General features: G+C 43.6%; 1 protein-coding gene across 1 annotated transcript in view; it reads right to left on the bottom strand.

Moving 5' to 3' along the window:
* Positions 1-4,148: 4,148 nt before the first annotated feature.
* Positions 4,149-14,095, bottom strand: part of thnsl2 (threonine synthase-like 2) — a 40,514-nt gene continuing 30,567 nt past the window's right edge. The window contains exons 8-9 of the mRNA XM_041194086.1: positions 10,499-10,650; positions 4,149-4,399 (exon numbers count right to left, since the gene is read on the bottom strand). Of these exons, the coding sequence (XP_041050020.1) occupies positions 4,195-4,399; positions 10,499-10,650 (357 nt within the window). The 3' untranslated portion in view covers positions 4,149-4,194. The remainder of the gene's footprint in view (positions 4,400-10,498; positions 10,651-14,095) is intronic.

Genomic DNA, 14,095 nt, shown 5'->3' on the forward strand with positions numbered 1-14,095 from the left:
CAAGCCTGCTATACTTAGCAGACATCATGTGTAAAATTACACATACAGTGTATCCCCTTCTGAAAGAAATCTATCTAATTTGTATTTGAATAATTACTTGTTGCTTCACATACTGATAGACACACAAGCAGTGGAAGCTGAGAGCACAGATGTGACATTTAAAGGCATGTGGCAATTAAAGGAAAGGAGCAAAATGAACAAACAGCCTTTGGAAAGGAATTTAATAGAATTTAAGACTGGAAAACTGGAGTAGTGTCAGAAAATCGCACAACATGTGCATCATCATGATTATAACATGAAGATGTTGACCAATACTTCGCTGGAAATTGGGGCACTATGTAAAACAACAGCTTGCCAAAATATAGCATTGTTAATATAATAAATTGTCCCAAGGTGCTTACAGAGATAACATAAAACAAAAAATGCCACTCAAAGAGTTAATAAGGCAGATAACTGAAAACTCGGCCTGGTAGATAGCAAGATGGAGAGGTTTAGGGAGGGAATACCAGAGCTTAGGGTCTTCACAGCTGAAAGCACCTAGTGTGGGAGAGAAGAAAATGGGGGATGCGCAGGAGGCCAGAGTTGAAGGAGCGTAATATCGCTGCGTGTTGTGGAGTTGGAAGAGATTACAGAGATAGGGAGGGGTGAGGCAATGGACGGACTCGGAATGAAGGCTGTTAATTTTAAAATCAAACTGCTACTTGAGTGGAAGCCAATGTAGGTCAGAGAGCACCAGTGATCAATGAACAGGAATTGGGGCTGGATCTTATAGGATGCTTGCGTCCCCACCACCCCCCTCCCCCGCCCCACACCAAGGTAAAATGGAGGGGTAGACTACCCACAATCCCGATGGCTGTTCTGCAGCAATTTAATGCTGGGAGCAGCTTTAATTGTTTTAAGCCAAGACTTCTGCCCCTCTCTTGGAAGGAAGCCCCACCTTAGAGGGCTGCTGGCCATCCGATTGACCGGCAGCTCCGTAGTCCCAGCAACGCCAGCAAGGAATGGTGGTCACTGCTGGGATTACAGGCCGAGGAGCCCAGGTAAATCTGGAGTCAGGGCTCTCAGTGAGTGGAGTGAGGGGGTGGGGGCATCAGGTTCAAGAGGGCAGTTGGGGAAAGTTAAAGGGGGGAATGTCTTGGGACAAAGTGGACCCCTTGTCTGACACCAGCCTGCACATCTAAAGATGCCGGGCTTCTCCACATGGTGTGGACCTACCCCGCCGGAGGTAAAATACAATTGGGGGCGTGATAAATCCCTTACATAGAAACTAGGAGCAGGAGTAGGCCATCCGGCCCTTCGAGCCTGCTCCGCCATTCAATATGGTCATGGCTGATCCTCTCAACGCCATATTCTCGTTTTCTCTCCATACCCCTTGATGCCCCTAACATCCAAAAATTTATCAATTTCTTTCTTGGATATACTCAATGACCTGACCTCCACAGCCTTCTGTAATAGAGAATTCCACAGGTTGCCCACCCTCTGAGTGAAGAAAGTTTTCCTCCTCTCGGTCCTAAATGTTCTGCCCCGTATCCTGAGACTGTGGCCCCTGGTTCTAGACTCCCCAACCCGGGGAAACATCCTCCCTGTATCCAGCCTGTCTAGCCCTGTTAGAATTTTATATGTTTCAATCAGATCCCCTCTCATTCTTCTAAACTCCAGTGAATACAGGCCCAGTCGAACCAATCTCTCCTCATATAACAGTCCTGCCATCCCCGGTATCAGCCTGGTGAACCTTCGCTTACTGTAGAGGGTGCATAGAAGTTGACCTGGTGTATAAGTCAGCCCCTCATTTCAGTCACAATATGCTATGCTCGCATTGGCAGTGAGTCTCAATTTTTCACTCCACAAATGGATGTTTTACTTACTGGAACATTACAACCGGGTCCAAGTGATCAAGTAGGCAATATGGGCTGTGTTGCGAAGATGCACAGAAGTTTAAGACATGGCCACGCAGAATAGATCCCTCCCCCAAACTCCCAACGTGGCAGATGACAAAGATGGCGACCACCCACACCCATGCTAGCAGTTCACTTTTACACTCAGCATGTAAGTTAACCCCTGTTTTTGGAAAGATTTTTCAAGGATTCAAAGGTTGGCTTATATCCCGGTATCTAAACTAAGGGCCTCTATCAGGCTGACTGCACCCCCTGCCCCCTTTAAAATATTAGATAGGTCGGGGTAGGGAGCATAGGCAGTTGGAAGGCCGCCTGCTGGATTTTATGTGCGCCCCTGCCTTCAAACCCACTGATAGGAGGCATAAAATCTAGCCCTTGGTATAAGTCAGGACAGGCAGTGGAGTTTTGGATGATCCTAAGCTTACAGCGGGAAGAAAGTATGAGACCAGGTAGTAGTGTGTTGGAATAGTCAGGTCTGGAGGTAACAAAAGCATAGATGATGGTTTCAACAGCAGGTGAGCTGAGGTGGGGTGGAGTCAGGCAACATTACAGAGGTGGAATTAGGCGGTCTTACCAATGATGTGGATATATGTCAGGGTCAAATGAAACACCAAGGTTTTCCAACAGTCTGCTTCAGCATTAGATAGTTACCAGGGAGAGAAAGATGGAGACAGTGGCTAGGTCCCTAGTGTCGAGGACTGAAGACAATGGCTTTGGTCTTCTTAATCCTTAGATGGAGGAAATTTCTGTTCATCCTCTAATGGGTGTTGGATAAACAGTCTAATAATTTAGAAACAGTGGAGGGATCAAGAAAGCTTTTGTTTTATTAATTCATGAGATGTGGGTGTTGCCGGTTGGCCAGAATTTATTGCCCATCCTTAATTGCCCTTGAGAAGGTGGTGGTGAGCTGCCTTCTTGAACCGCTGCAGTCCATGTGCTGTAGGTACACCCACAGAGCTCTTAGGAAGGGAGTACCTGAATTTTGACCCTGGTGCTGGTGAGGTAGAGCAGGATATTTTTAGCATACATGTGAAAACTAATACTTTACCTTCCAATGATGTGGCAAGAGGACAGCATGTAGATGAGAAATAGGAGGGGACCAAAGGACCCTTTGGGGACACTGGAGGAAACCATGCAGGAGCAGGGAGAAAAACCATTGCAAGGGATACTCTGGCTATGATTAAATAGTTAAGATTGCAATCAGAGGAGAGCAGTCCCACCCAGTTAGATGACAGTGGAAAGGCGTCAGGCACATAGGACTTAGGAGCAGGAGTAGGCCATCCAGCCCTTCAAGCCTGCTCTGCCATTCAATAAAATCATGGCTGATGCGGTTGGAATCTCAACTTCGCTTTCCTGCCTCCCACAACCCTTGACACCCTTGTCTATCAAAAATCTGTCTAACTGAGCCTTTAATAAATTCAATGACCCAGCCTCTATATCTTTCTGGGGAAGACAAGTCCACATACTAACGATCCTCTGAGAGAAAAATTTTCTCCTCATCTCAGTCTTAATAGTGAGACCTCTTATTCTTAAATGGCGCCCCCTAGTTCTAGCCTCTGCCATGAGTGGAAAAATCCTCCGGGTATCTACCCTGTAAAGCCCTCTCAGTTGGGATTGTGTGTGTAAGGAGCCCTTAATAGGTTGCCAAATGAGAGCCAGAGGCAAACTGTAGGCTTGTCTAAGAGAGAGAAACAAGCCTGAGGTGCAGTAGGAGAGGAGTTCTGAATGGCAAAAACTAGAGAACTACAAAAAAAAACAAACACAGCTGACAGCTCAGAGCATTAGGAAACCCATCCAGAACACCACTCTGAACCAGACCCAGCCCACAGGCAGGAGCTTGGGGTAGGTGTGAAGAAAGCGATTCGGAGAGGGGCAAACCGACATTGACAGCATCCTTTACTGCAGGTATGCGCGGGCAGGAGGAGTACTCCTGGGATGTAGTGTAGTTCTGTCCTGGTCCTGGAAGCTTTCTTTGATTGACAACCTCAATGTTAGTCAGCATCTATTTTGCATTAACTGATCCCATGAGAGCAGGTGTCAAGAACAATAAAGTCCAGCACCATCGGTAACAAAAGACCAAGGGAAAGGGCTGAATTGATGAATGCAGTAGGTTAGTTCATCTGAATCCGATAACAAATCAAGAGCAGCCCATTGGAGGCAGAGAACACCCTTGGGATTTGGGCAGCAGACTACAAACACACACATGCAGAATCAGAGAATTTGGCCTTCCATTATCCAGGTACAAAAGACCAGTGTGGTGAAACCAAGGCTATTTATATGTTTGATTCTGGGAAGACATTCATGTTCCTCTGCGTGCATTAATTTCCTCGATTTTATGGTAGAGAATCTTTTCCCAGTCTTCTCCTCTCTTCATGGCCATACAGCGTGTTTCCATGGTCTCCAAAGCACGGATCTCAGGTGGAATTTCTGGAGTTAGTCCAGCCTTCAGTACAGCCTCTGGAAACTTAGCAGCAGCAGCGGTCGCTAGGCAACATCTAGGGGTGCTAAGTGCAACCAGACAAAGAGAATTAGGGGTCAGGAAAGAGTTTTTTTACTTCATTTCATTATTATTGGACAGTCATAACAAAGGAAAGAAAATACAAAGACATCTTCCTTTTTATAGTGCTATTTCACAATGTCAAATCACCACTTATTCTCCTCTGCTCCACAGAAACCAGCTCTTTCTGATTGTTTCATTTTTCCTGCCCTTTTCACTGTATCAACAAACATCTGCCAGCCATCTCACACACCTCCTTCCTTCCTTCTAAATTTGGATGAGACATTAAACAAAGGCCCAAATCTGCTTGTCTTGCCAGACAGTATTCCAAGAACAGAGAGTCTTCAATATCCCTCCCTCAACTCACATCACCAAAACTAGTCAGACAACAGGAACAAGCCATTCAGCCTCTCGAGCCTATTCCGATATTTAATTATACCACACCTGATCTCTGTCTTAATTCCAAATTGGTTCCATAACCTTTCATACCTTTGCCAAAAAAAAATCAGTTTTGAAACTTCAGTGTAAGTGAAGTGCTTCAGGATGTTTCTTCCAGGTGTAATAAGGTGTGATATGAATTGGAAGTTAAGTATTGCTGAATAAAGAGACATCTCCAAGCTTTTCTTCTTGCACTCATCAGGACACAATCAAGAGAGGAGAAGCAGTCGGGAGGGAGAAAACAGCGCGAGAGGAGAGGCAGTCAAGAGATTGAAAACAGTGCAAGAGGAGAGGTAGTCGGGAGATTGAAAACAGCGCGAGAGGAGAGGCAGACGGGAGGGGGAAAACAGAGCAAGAGGAAAGGCAGTCAAGAGATTGAAAACAGTGTGAGAGGAGAGGCAGTCAGGAGATTGAAAACAACATGAATGGAGAGACAGTCAGGACTGTGAAAACAGTGTGAGTCCTACAGCACATACCTGTGTAATTAAGAAAGGAATACCTTTTAGTTGTATTTGTGGGTTGTACTAACATTTAATAAGCACAGTAAATTGTAGTATACATAGGACACAGTAAATTGTAGTATACATAGGAATTATTTTAAATTAATTAAGAAAATGTGTAAAATAAATTAGTAAATAAATACTGCATGAAATGTTTTATACAAAGTTTAAGGTATGTCAGTGTAGCTTGGCCATATGGAATGTGTATCCTACGGGATGTGGGAAGTCATGCAGGCACAAAGTGCCCTCGATGACTACACCTGCAGGAAGTGTCACCAGCTGCAGAAACTTGAGCTCTGAGTTGCAGAGCTTGAGCTGAAGTCACTGCAGTGCATCTGCCAGGCTGACAATTACATGGCTAGCACATTCAGAGGTGGTCACACTGCAGCTAAGGAGTACATAGACAGAGAGGGAATGGGTGACTGCCAGATATCTAAGATAAAGAGGCAGGTAGTGCAGGAATCCCCTTAGATTATTTCACTTGCTAACCGCTTTTCCATTTTGTATACTGGTGAGTGAAATGGTTCCTCAGAGGACTGTAGCAAAAGCCAAGTTCGTGGCACTACAGGTGGCTCAGCTGCACAGGAGGAGAGGATGAAGAGTAGAAGTGCTATAGTAGTAGGGGGTTCCATAGTTAGGGGAGCAGACAGGCATTTCTGCGGCCATAGACCTGACTCCAGGATGGTTTGTTGCCTCCCTGGTGCCAGAGTCAAGGATGTCACAGAGCACCTGCAGGGCATTCTTTTGGGGGTAGGTGAGCAGCCGGAGGTTGTTGGCCATATTGTGACCAATGACATAGGTAGGAAAAGGGATGAGGTCCTGAAAACAGATTTCATGGAGTCAGGTAAGGAATTAAAAAGCAGGACGTCAAGAGCAGTAATCTCAGGATTACTCCCAGTGCCACGTATTATTGAGCATAAGAATAGGAAGATTGAACAGCTAAAAATGGGGCTGGAAAAATTGAGTAGGAGGGAGGACTTTAGATTTCTGAGGCATTGGGACCGGTTCTGGGGCAGGTGGGACCTGTACACCTTAACAGGTGGGATTATTGTCCTCTTGGGGAGGTTTGCTAGTGTTGTTGGGGAGGGTTTAATCTAGATTGGCAGGGGGGGTGAGAACCTGAGGGGAAATTCAAAGTGGGGAGGAGAAAAACTGGCAGTGGGAAGTAGGAAAGTATCAACTGATAATGAGGATATATCAGAGAGTAGTATCAAGGTAGACCGAATATTTGGAGAGTTTGATACAATTAGATAGAGTCAGAGTAAGCAGGAAAGTAAAAAAAGCTTAAATCAGGGCTAATATGCATGTATGTGAATGAAGAGTATGATTAATAAGATCGGTGAACTGCAGTCACAGGCTGACAAATGGACTTATTGCTATAACAGAGACCTGGCTCAAAGAAGGGCAGGATTGGACGGTAAATATTCCTGGGTCCAAGGTGTTTAGGAGAGACAGGAAAGGAAGAAAAGTGGGAGGGGTGGGGAGATTGGCAGTACTGATTAAAGATGGCATTAGAGTACTGGGGAGAGAGGATGTTCCTGAGGGGTCAGGGACGCGATCTCTCTGGCTAGAGGTAAGGAATGAAAAAGGTGCAATAACGTTGATCAGCATAGTATATAGACCACCAACTAGCGGAAGGGATGTGAAGAAACAAATTTGCAAAAAAACTACAGAGAGGTGCAAGATTTATGGAGTAATCATAATGGGGGACTTCAATTATCCAAATATAGACTGGGATAGGAAAAGTGCAAAGGGGCAAGAGTGGCAAGAGTTACTGAAATGCGTACAAGATAAATTTCTGCAGCAGCATGTTTCCGGTCCAATGGGAGGACAGGCACTTTTAGACATGGTTCTGGGGAATGAGTTGGCCCAAGTGGATTTCATATCAGTGAGAGAGCCACTAGGGGACACTGATCATTGTATCACAAGGTTTAGGTTGGTGATGGAAAAGGACAGCGCACAATCGAGAGTAGGGATAATTAATTGGGGGAAAGCCAACTTTGATGTGATGACAATGCATCTGAGTCAAGTGAGTTGGAATCAAACGTTGGTAGAAAGGACGGTGGCTGAACAATGGGCCACCTTCAAAGAAAAGGTATTGCAGGCAGTGTCAAGGTATATTCCCTTGAAGGGGAAAGATAGGACAATGAATCCAGAGTACCCTGGATGATGAGAGAGATAGAGGTAAAGATGAAAAGGAAGAAGTTAGGTAGAAAATACAATCGAGAATCAGGCTGAGTATAGGTGGACCCAGAGCGGAAGTGAAGAAACTAATAAGAAAAGCAAGGAAAGAGGCTGGCAATGAACATAAAAGGGAATCCCTACGTCTTCTATAATCATATAAATAATAAAAGGGTAGTAAAAGAAAGATAAAAATAAAGTACTGCAGATGTTGAAAATCTGAAACAAAAACAGGAAATGCTGGTAAAACTCAGCAGGTCTGGCAGCATCTGTGGAGAGAGAAACAGAGTTAACGTTTTGAGACCTTTTAACTCTTCTTCAGAGCTAAGGAGGTAAAAGAAAGATTAGGGCTGATTAGGGACAAAAAAGAGGCTGGAGAAGTAGCGAAGGTATTGAATGAATACTTTGCATCTGTCTTTATAAAGGAAGAAGATGCCACCCAGGCCGAGGTGAGAGAGGAGGTAACTGATAGACTAGAAGAATTTACAATTGAAAGGAAGGAGGTGTTGGAAAGGCTATCTTTACTTAAAATAGATAAGGTACCAGGACCAGATGAGATGCATCCAAGGCTACTGAGGGAAGACAGTGTGGAAATTGCAGAGGCACTAGTGATCATCTTCCCGTTTTCCTTAGACACAATGGAGGTGCCAGGGGATTGGAGAAATGTTACACCTTTGTTCAAAAAGGGGTGCATGGGTAAAACTGGAAATTACAGACCAGTCAGTTTGACCTCAGTGGTAGGGAAACTTTTGGAAATTATAGTTCAGGATAAAATCAATAGTCACTTAGACAAGTGCAAGATAATTAAGGATGGATTCATTAAAGGAAAATCATGTTTAACTAACTTGCTGGAATTTTTTGAGGAGGTAACAGAGAAGGTTGATAAGGGCAATGCTGTTGATGTGGTACATATGGATTTTCAAAAGGCATTTGATACAGTGCCACACAATAGACTTGTGAGCAAATTTCTAGGTTATGGCATAAAAGGGAAAGAAAGCACTTGGATGAGAAATTGGCTGAGTGACAGGAAATAGAGAGTAGTGATAAGTGGCTGTATTTCAGATTGGAGGAAGGTCTGTAATGGAGTTCCCCAGGGGTCAGAGTTAGGACCTAGCCTGTGGTGTACAGGGCATAATTTCAAAATTTGTAGATGATATGAAGATTGGAAATGTTGTCAACTGTGTTGGGGTTAGTCTCAAACTTCAAAAGGACACAGGCATGTTGGTTATTAGGTAAACAAGTGGCAGATGAAGTTCAATGAAGAGGAGTGTGAGGTGATTCATTTTGGAGGAAGAATATGGTGAGACAGTATAAAATAAAAGGAGCGACTCCAAAGGAGGTGCAGGAACAAAGGGACCTCAGTGTATATGTACATAGGTCACTGAAGATGACAGAGCATGTTGAGAGAACAATTAATAAAACACTTAGTATCTTAGGCTTAATTAATAGGGGCATTGAGTACAAGAGTAAGGAGGTCATGTTGACTTGTATAAAACACTAGTTGGGCCTCATATGGAGTACTGCATCCAGTTTTGGGTGCCATAATTATGGAAGGATGTGAAGGCATTGGAGAGAATACAGAGGAGGTTCACAAGAATGATTCCAGGGTTAACGAACGGTGCTTATGAGGATTGATTGTGGAGTTTGAGACTCTATTCCCTGGGGAAAAGGCTGAGAGGAGACTTGATAGAGGTATTCAAGATCCTGAGGGGTATGGACAGCGTAAATAGTGAGAAACTGTTTCCACTCAAGAGAGCATCAAGAACTAGAGGGCACAAATTCAAAATAATTGGCAATAGGAATAAATGTGTTGTGAGGGAAAACTTTTCACCCAGAGGGTGGTTGAAGCCTGGAACAAACTTCCTGAGAGGGTGGTGGATGCAGGCTCAATTGAGGTATTCAGAAGGGAATTGGATTGCTACCTGAAAAGATAGAATGTGCAAGGTTACGGGGATAAGGCAGGGGAGTGGGACTAGGTGGCATGCTCTTTCAGAACATGGGTCAAATGGCCTCCTTCTGCACTGTAAAGGTTCTGTGATTCTGTGAATGGTACCAATATAGGGGGATAGTGTGGGTAAAAGGCATTGAAGTGTTCGATCAGCCATGATCGTATTGAATGGTGGAGCAGACTCAATGAGCTGAATGGCCTTCTCCTGTTCCTATGTTCCATGTGTGTACAGGTGGATGCCTGAGTATTCACACATTTACGACTATGTATTACTGAGAAAAGAGACATGTATAAGCTTTTCATCTTGTACTCATCAGTGCACTCACAAAAATACCAATATAAGGGGAAAGCAACAATTTATACTGTATGTGAAGAGAGTGCTGATTGGTTGGCAAGTGGAATTGCCATGGAGAATGCACCACTGATGGTGACTGACATACTCCTGAGTGTGCTAAGAATTACACTGACAACCAATTTAAGATTGTCAGTCAGGCTCAGTGTGGTGCATTGCGTGTACTGGATGCCATGTATATTAATACACAGGACCCCGTTCTTTGCAGACAGAAAGAACATGTACACACATTGTGCCTGTTTCAGCTAAACAAAATAAGTGACAGCCAATCGCTGACTCATTCCTCAGGACAATTCCTTGACCAATCGGTGTCAAGCTCCTGGTTTGAATTTCAAACAATGCTCGGCAGTTAACTGTCAGTCACCATTACTGTTGCATTCTCCATGGCAGCGCCATTTGCCAACCAATCAGCACTCACTTCACATATGGCATAAATTGTTGTTTTCCCCTTATATTGGTGTTCTTGCGAGTGTCCTAATGAGTGCAAGACGAAAAGTTTAGGCATGCCTCTTTTTTCAGCTGTACTCTAAGTTCTGTCCTAACAAACAGCTAATTGAAAGTTATTTACTTGTGGATAAATGGGTATTAATACAACGCCTTGCTTCATAGCCTGAACACTCCTGCATGTTCAGTGCACCATTTAAAGTTTAATTGTTCAATGAGTGAAAGGTTGACCAGTGCCATTACCTGTTTGTGCCCAGTTCTGATTGCAGATAATGGTAGGTGACAGCGACAGCAGAGTGAGGACACAGCAGATACTGATTCTCATTCCAACAGCGGAGCATCGTTTCAATCACATTCTCATCATTCACAGTGAATGAACTGAAAGCTTGCGACAGCTGTACGTTAAACAAAAAAGGCAGCAGGTTAGAGATCATCTCAGTGACCCAACAATTGTTTTAGTAACCTCGAACCCTCCTCGCTTCAACTGTGGCCTTCAGCAAACTTCTTATCTTTTTAATTCATTCACGGGATGTGGGCTTTGCTGGCTGGGCCAGCATTTATTGCTCATCTCTAGTTGCCCTTGAGAAGGTGGTGGTGAGCTGCCTTCTTGAACCGTATAGCCCTGCTTCACAGTTCACTCTTTTGGTTAGGGGGTTGGGGGGGGGAGGGGTGTTGGGGGTGGTCCAGGTGTGAGTCTGGACATTGTGCAGCTGGCAGGTTCTCTGATCATGGCAGCGTTATGGTGGAGCCTGACCCTGAATGCAAGCTCAGCCGCCATCTTGACTGAGATTCCAGAGATCTGCCATGGATGCCTTAAATCTGCCTGTTCCTCAAAGTTAAGTTCTGTGATTGCCTTCATAGCCACTGTGAGAACATTGCAGGCAGAGGAGCATGGCTGCAGATCCTTGTGCTGTAGACAGGAGTTTCATCCGATTGCCTCTTTGCAGGAGTATGTTCTTCCTATACACTTCACCAGTGTCCCTACATAACCTGTGTTGTTTGTTTATCCAATGGGAATAATACCTGATGGGGCGGATCCTCATTCAATGCTGCCTGACTCTTGGTCACATCATGCTCTGCTGCTCCATTGGGAATGTCACACTGATAAGCCCTCACTCTGGATGGGTAGGATTGGGATGGTGAGTGAAAATCTCTTGGTGGCCTTAACCAGTCACAAGCAGTGAGAACAAAGTCCAGGTCTGTGAAGGCAAATTTGAATCATGTTTCTTAACTACGGAAATCGTGAGTGTAACTCCTTACAGATGAATCTGGCAACTGGTGTACCTTAAAAATCTCAGCCCAAGTTAACCCAGGCAGTTTGTGAATGTAACAACAGGGAACTAGGAGCTGCAGGATTAGTGAGCCTTATTATAATACAATCAAATTGCAGGAGGCACCTAAAAATATGACAAAATTCAGCGCTGATTCTGCATTGAAATTACACTGAGATCAGTGAAGAAATTCTCCCCCAAGTTATTCCAAACACATTTATGACGGAATTATGTCCTGGCTAATATTCATCCCTCATTACCGAAGAAACAGATTATCTGGTCAATATTACATTGCGGCTTGGGACCTTGCTGAGCTTGATGTCCTACATTACAACAGGGACTATACTTCAAAAGTGCTACGTTGGCTGTAAAGCACTTCGGACATTCATGAGGTTGTGAAAGATGCTATATAAATGCAAGTTCTGTTTTTTCATGTGTGAATGTTGGGTGAAAACAATATTGGACTTAGCTACATTAAATAATACTTGGACTTAGCTATGATGGCCCTAACTACTGATCAATGGTTCAGCAGGTCACCATGGTCTCCTAGTCCCTAATGAAACAAGCTCATACTTGCCTAACTTTTCCTCATAACTTGGGTGTCAAATGAGTTGATCACTTCGTAAAGTAAAACATTGCTGATAAGTTCAGATCAATGTTCAATAGATTACCATATTCCTAAAGTATAATGGCCAGGACTTTGCTGCAATAATAATGGCGAGGTTATCAGTGCTCATTGTCAGTTGTTTTGATCGCGAGGTAGACCATTAACTTATATAAATAAACGCAAACTCCCAGTCAGTAACTGAAAGAATTACACCACACTTTAAATGCAAACTGTTTCTGTACAAGAGCTAAACAAAACAGTACTACTAGTGGTCACTTGTTCGCACAAAACTTGAATACTGCTGAAAAGAGAAACATGTTGCCAAAGCTTTCCATCTTGCACTCATCTGGACAAATGCAAGAATGCCAAATTTCAAATAATTACAGCAGTTTATACTATAGAGGAGAAGGATGCTAACTGGTTGGCAAGTCCACTGTGATTGGCAGAGGCATTACCATGAGGAAATCAACAGGGAACAATAAACTCCCCGAGCTACTGGATAATTTTAAAAACAGGGCAAGGCACTAGCATATTCCTTTTGTTTGCAAAGAATAGGGTCCCTGTGTATGAATGTAGGGTAATTCTACAAGAGTAAATTATGATTATGAGCTCGAATGATTATTTTAAATTGGTTGTCAGTGTAGCTATTAGCGTATTCAGGATTGGTCAGTAAGTGCTACCCAATCACAGAATCACATTTTCAGCAATATTCAAGTACTCTATTCAACACTATATTAATACTATATTAAACCTGAAAACCTCAATAGACCACTTCCTGTTCTACTTTTTTTCCACTCAACAATTCCCCTATCCTTTACAAGATCTTGGGAGCTCTTTCACTTCTGGAACCAAACCAAAGTGTGCCACAACTCTCAGGAATTCACTTTGATTCTCCGCAGTGTTCCTGCTATTTTCTGAGGCATGAGATTTCTTGGCCTCCTTCCTCAAACATCCAGCTAGGTGACGCTCCAACTCTCATTAAGCACCTCATGGCTGTGGACATCCCAGCTCAAGCAGGGCCTCACTGCTTTCTTGCTCAGTGACTCCAAAAATCAGACAATGCCCTTTGTTTCTGATTGCCCTTTTGTATCTGGTCTGCAGCTCCTGACAGATTTCTCCCTCTCCTCATCTGAATGCTACTTCCAGGCACCAACTGCAACTGCTAGCAGCTTTCTCTCTTTGCCTGTTTCCAAATGTTCCAGCTCCAGATATAAAACTGCCCGTTTTCTGTGACAAATCACATACATAAACACAAAACAAAAGGGTACCTCCTTGCAACATATCCTGACAGCAACATGGCACACCTGAATGTCCCTGATAGAGATTTCAGCTAATTAACTTCACCTTTCAAAACATTCCCTTTGTTCTGGAAAACCATATAAATAATTTAAACCCCTTATGAAGACAACTGTAGACACCTCACCTTCATCAAGAAACTCAAAAAGGGGCTATCCATTCTTTAATGTTTTCCCATGTGCAACCCTGATCTTATTAAATAAATACAGGCCACCCTTTGAATGGCAACTACTTCAGCTCAGTTTACCAGCTTCATTCCAGATGCTTCTATTACCTTACACTTAAAACTCCACCCCCACAAACTAAAAGTTATGCTCCCAAAACATATGAATCATGAAGTTAAGACATTTTCACAGCTCACTACATGGTCGCAATTTCTGGTGTCCGCACATGCGCAGTTAAATGTGGGAATCCAGAAATTGCTGTCCCTCCACTTTGCTGACCTCACTGATGTTATGACCTTATGTTTAGACATAATTTAACTTTTAAGTGGAGTAATAAGTCATAATTACAGATGAACAATCTCTTTGGCCCTGAAAAGTTAATTTTACAAGTGTTTACAAGTAGAGCAGTGTGACTCACTTACGCATTCTAGACGCTAGATATATTCACACACACAGCCTTGTTCTTTGCAGACAGAAGGAGCATGTCCATGCATTGCACCTT

This window comes from Carcharodon carcharias, chromosome 1 (genome assembly GCF_017639515.1).
Source record: "Carcharodon carcharias isolate sCarCar2 chromosome 1, sCarCar2.pri, whole genome shotgun sequence".
In the NCBI taxonomy this organism is placed as follows: Eukaryota; Metazoa; Chordata; class Chondrichthyes; order Lamniformes; family Lamnidae; genus Carcharodon; species Carcharodon carcharias.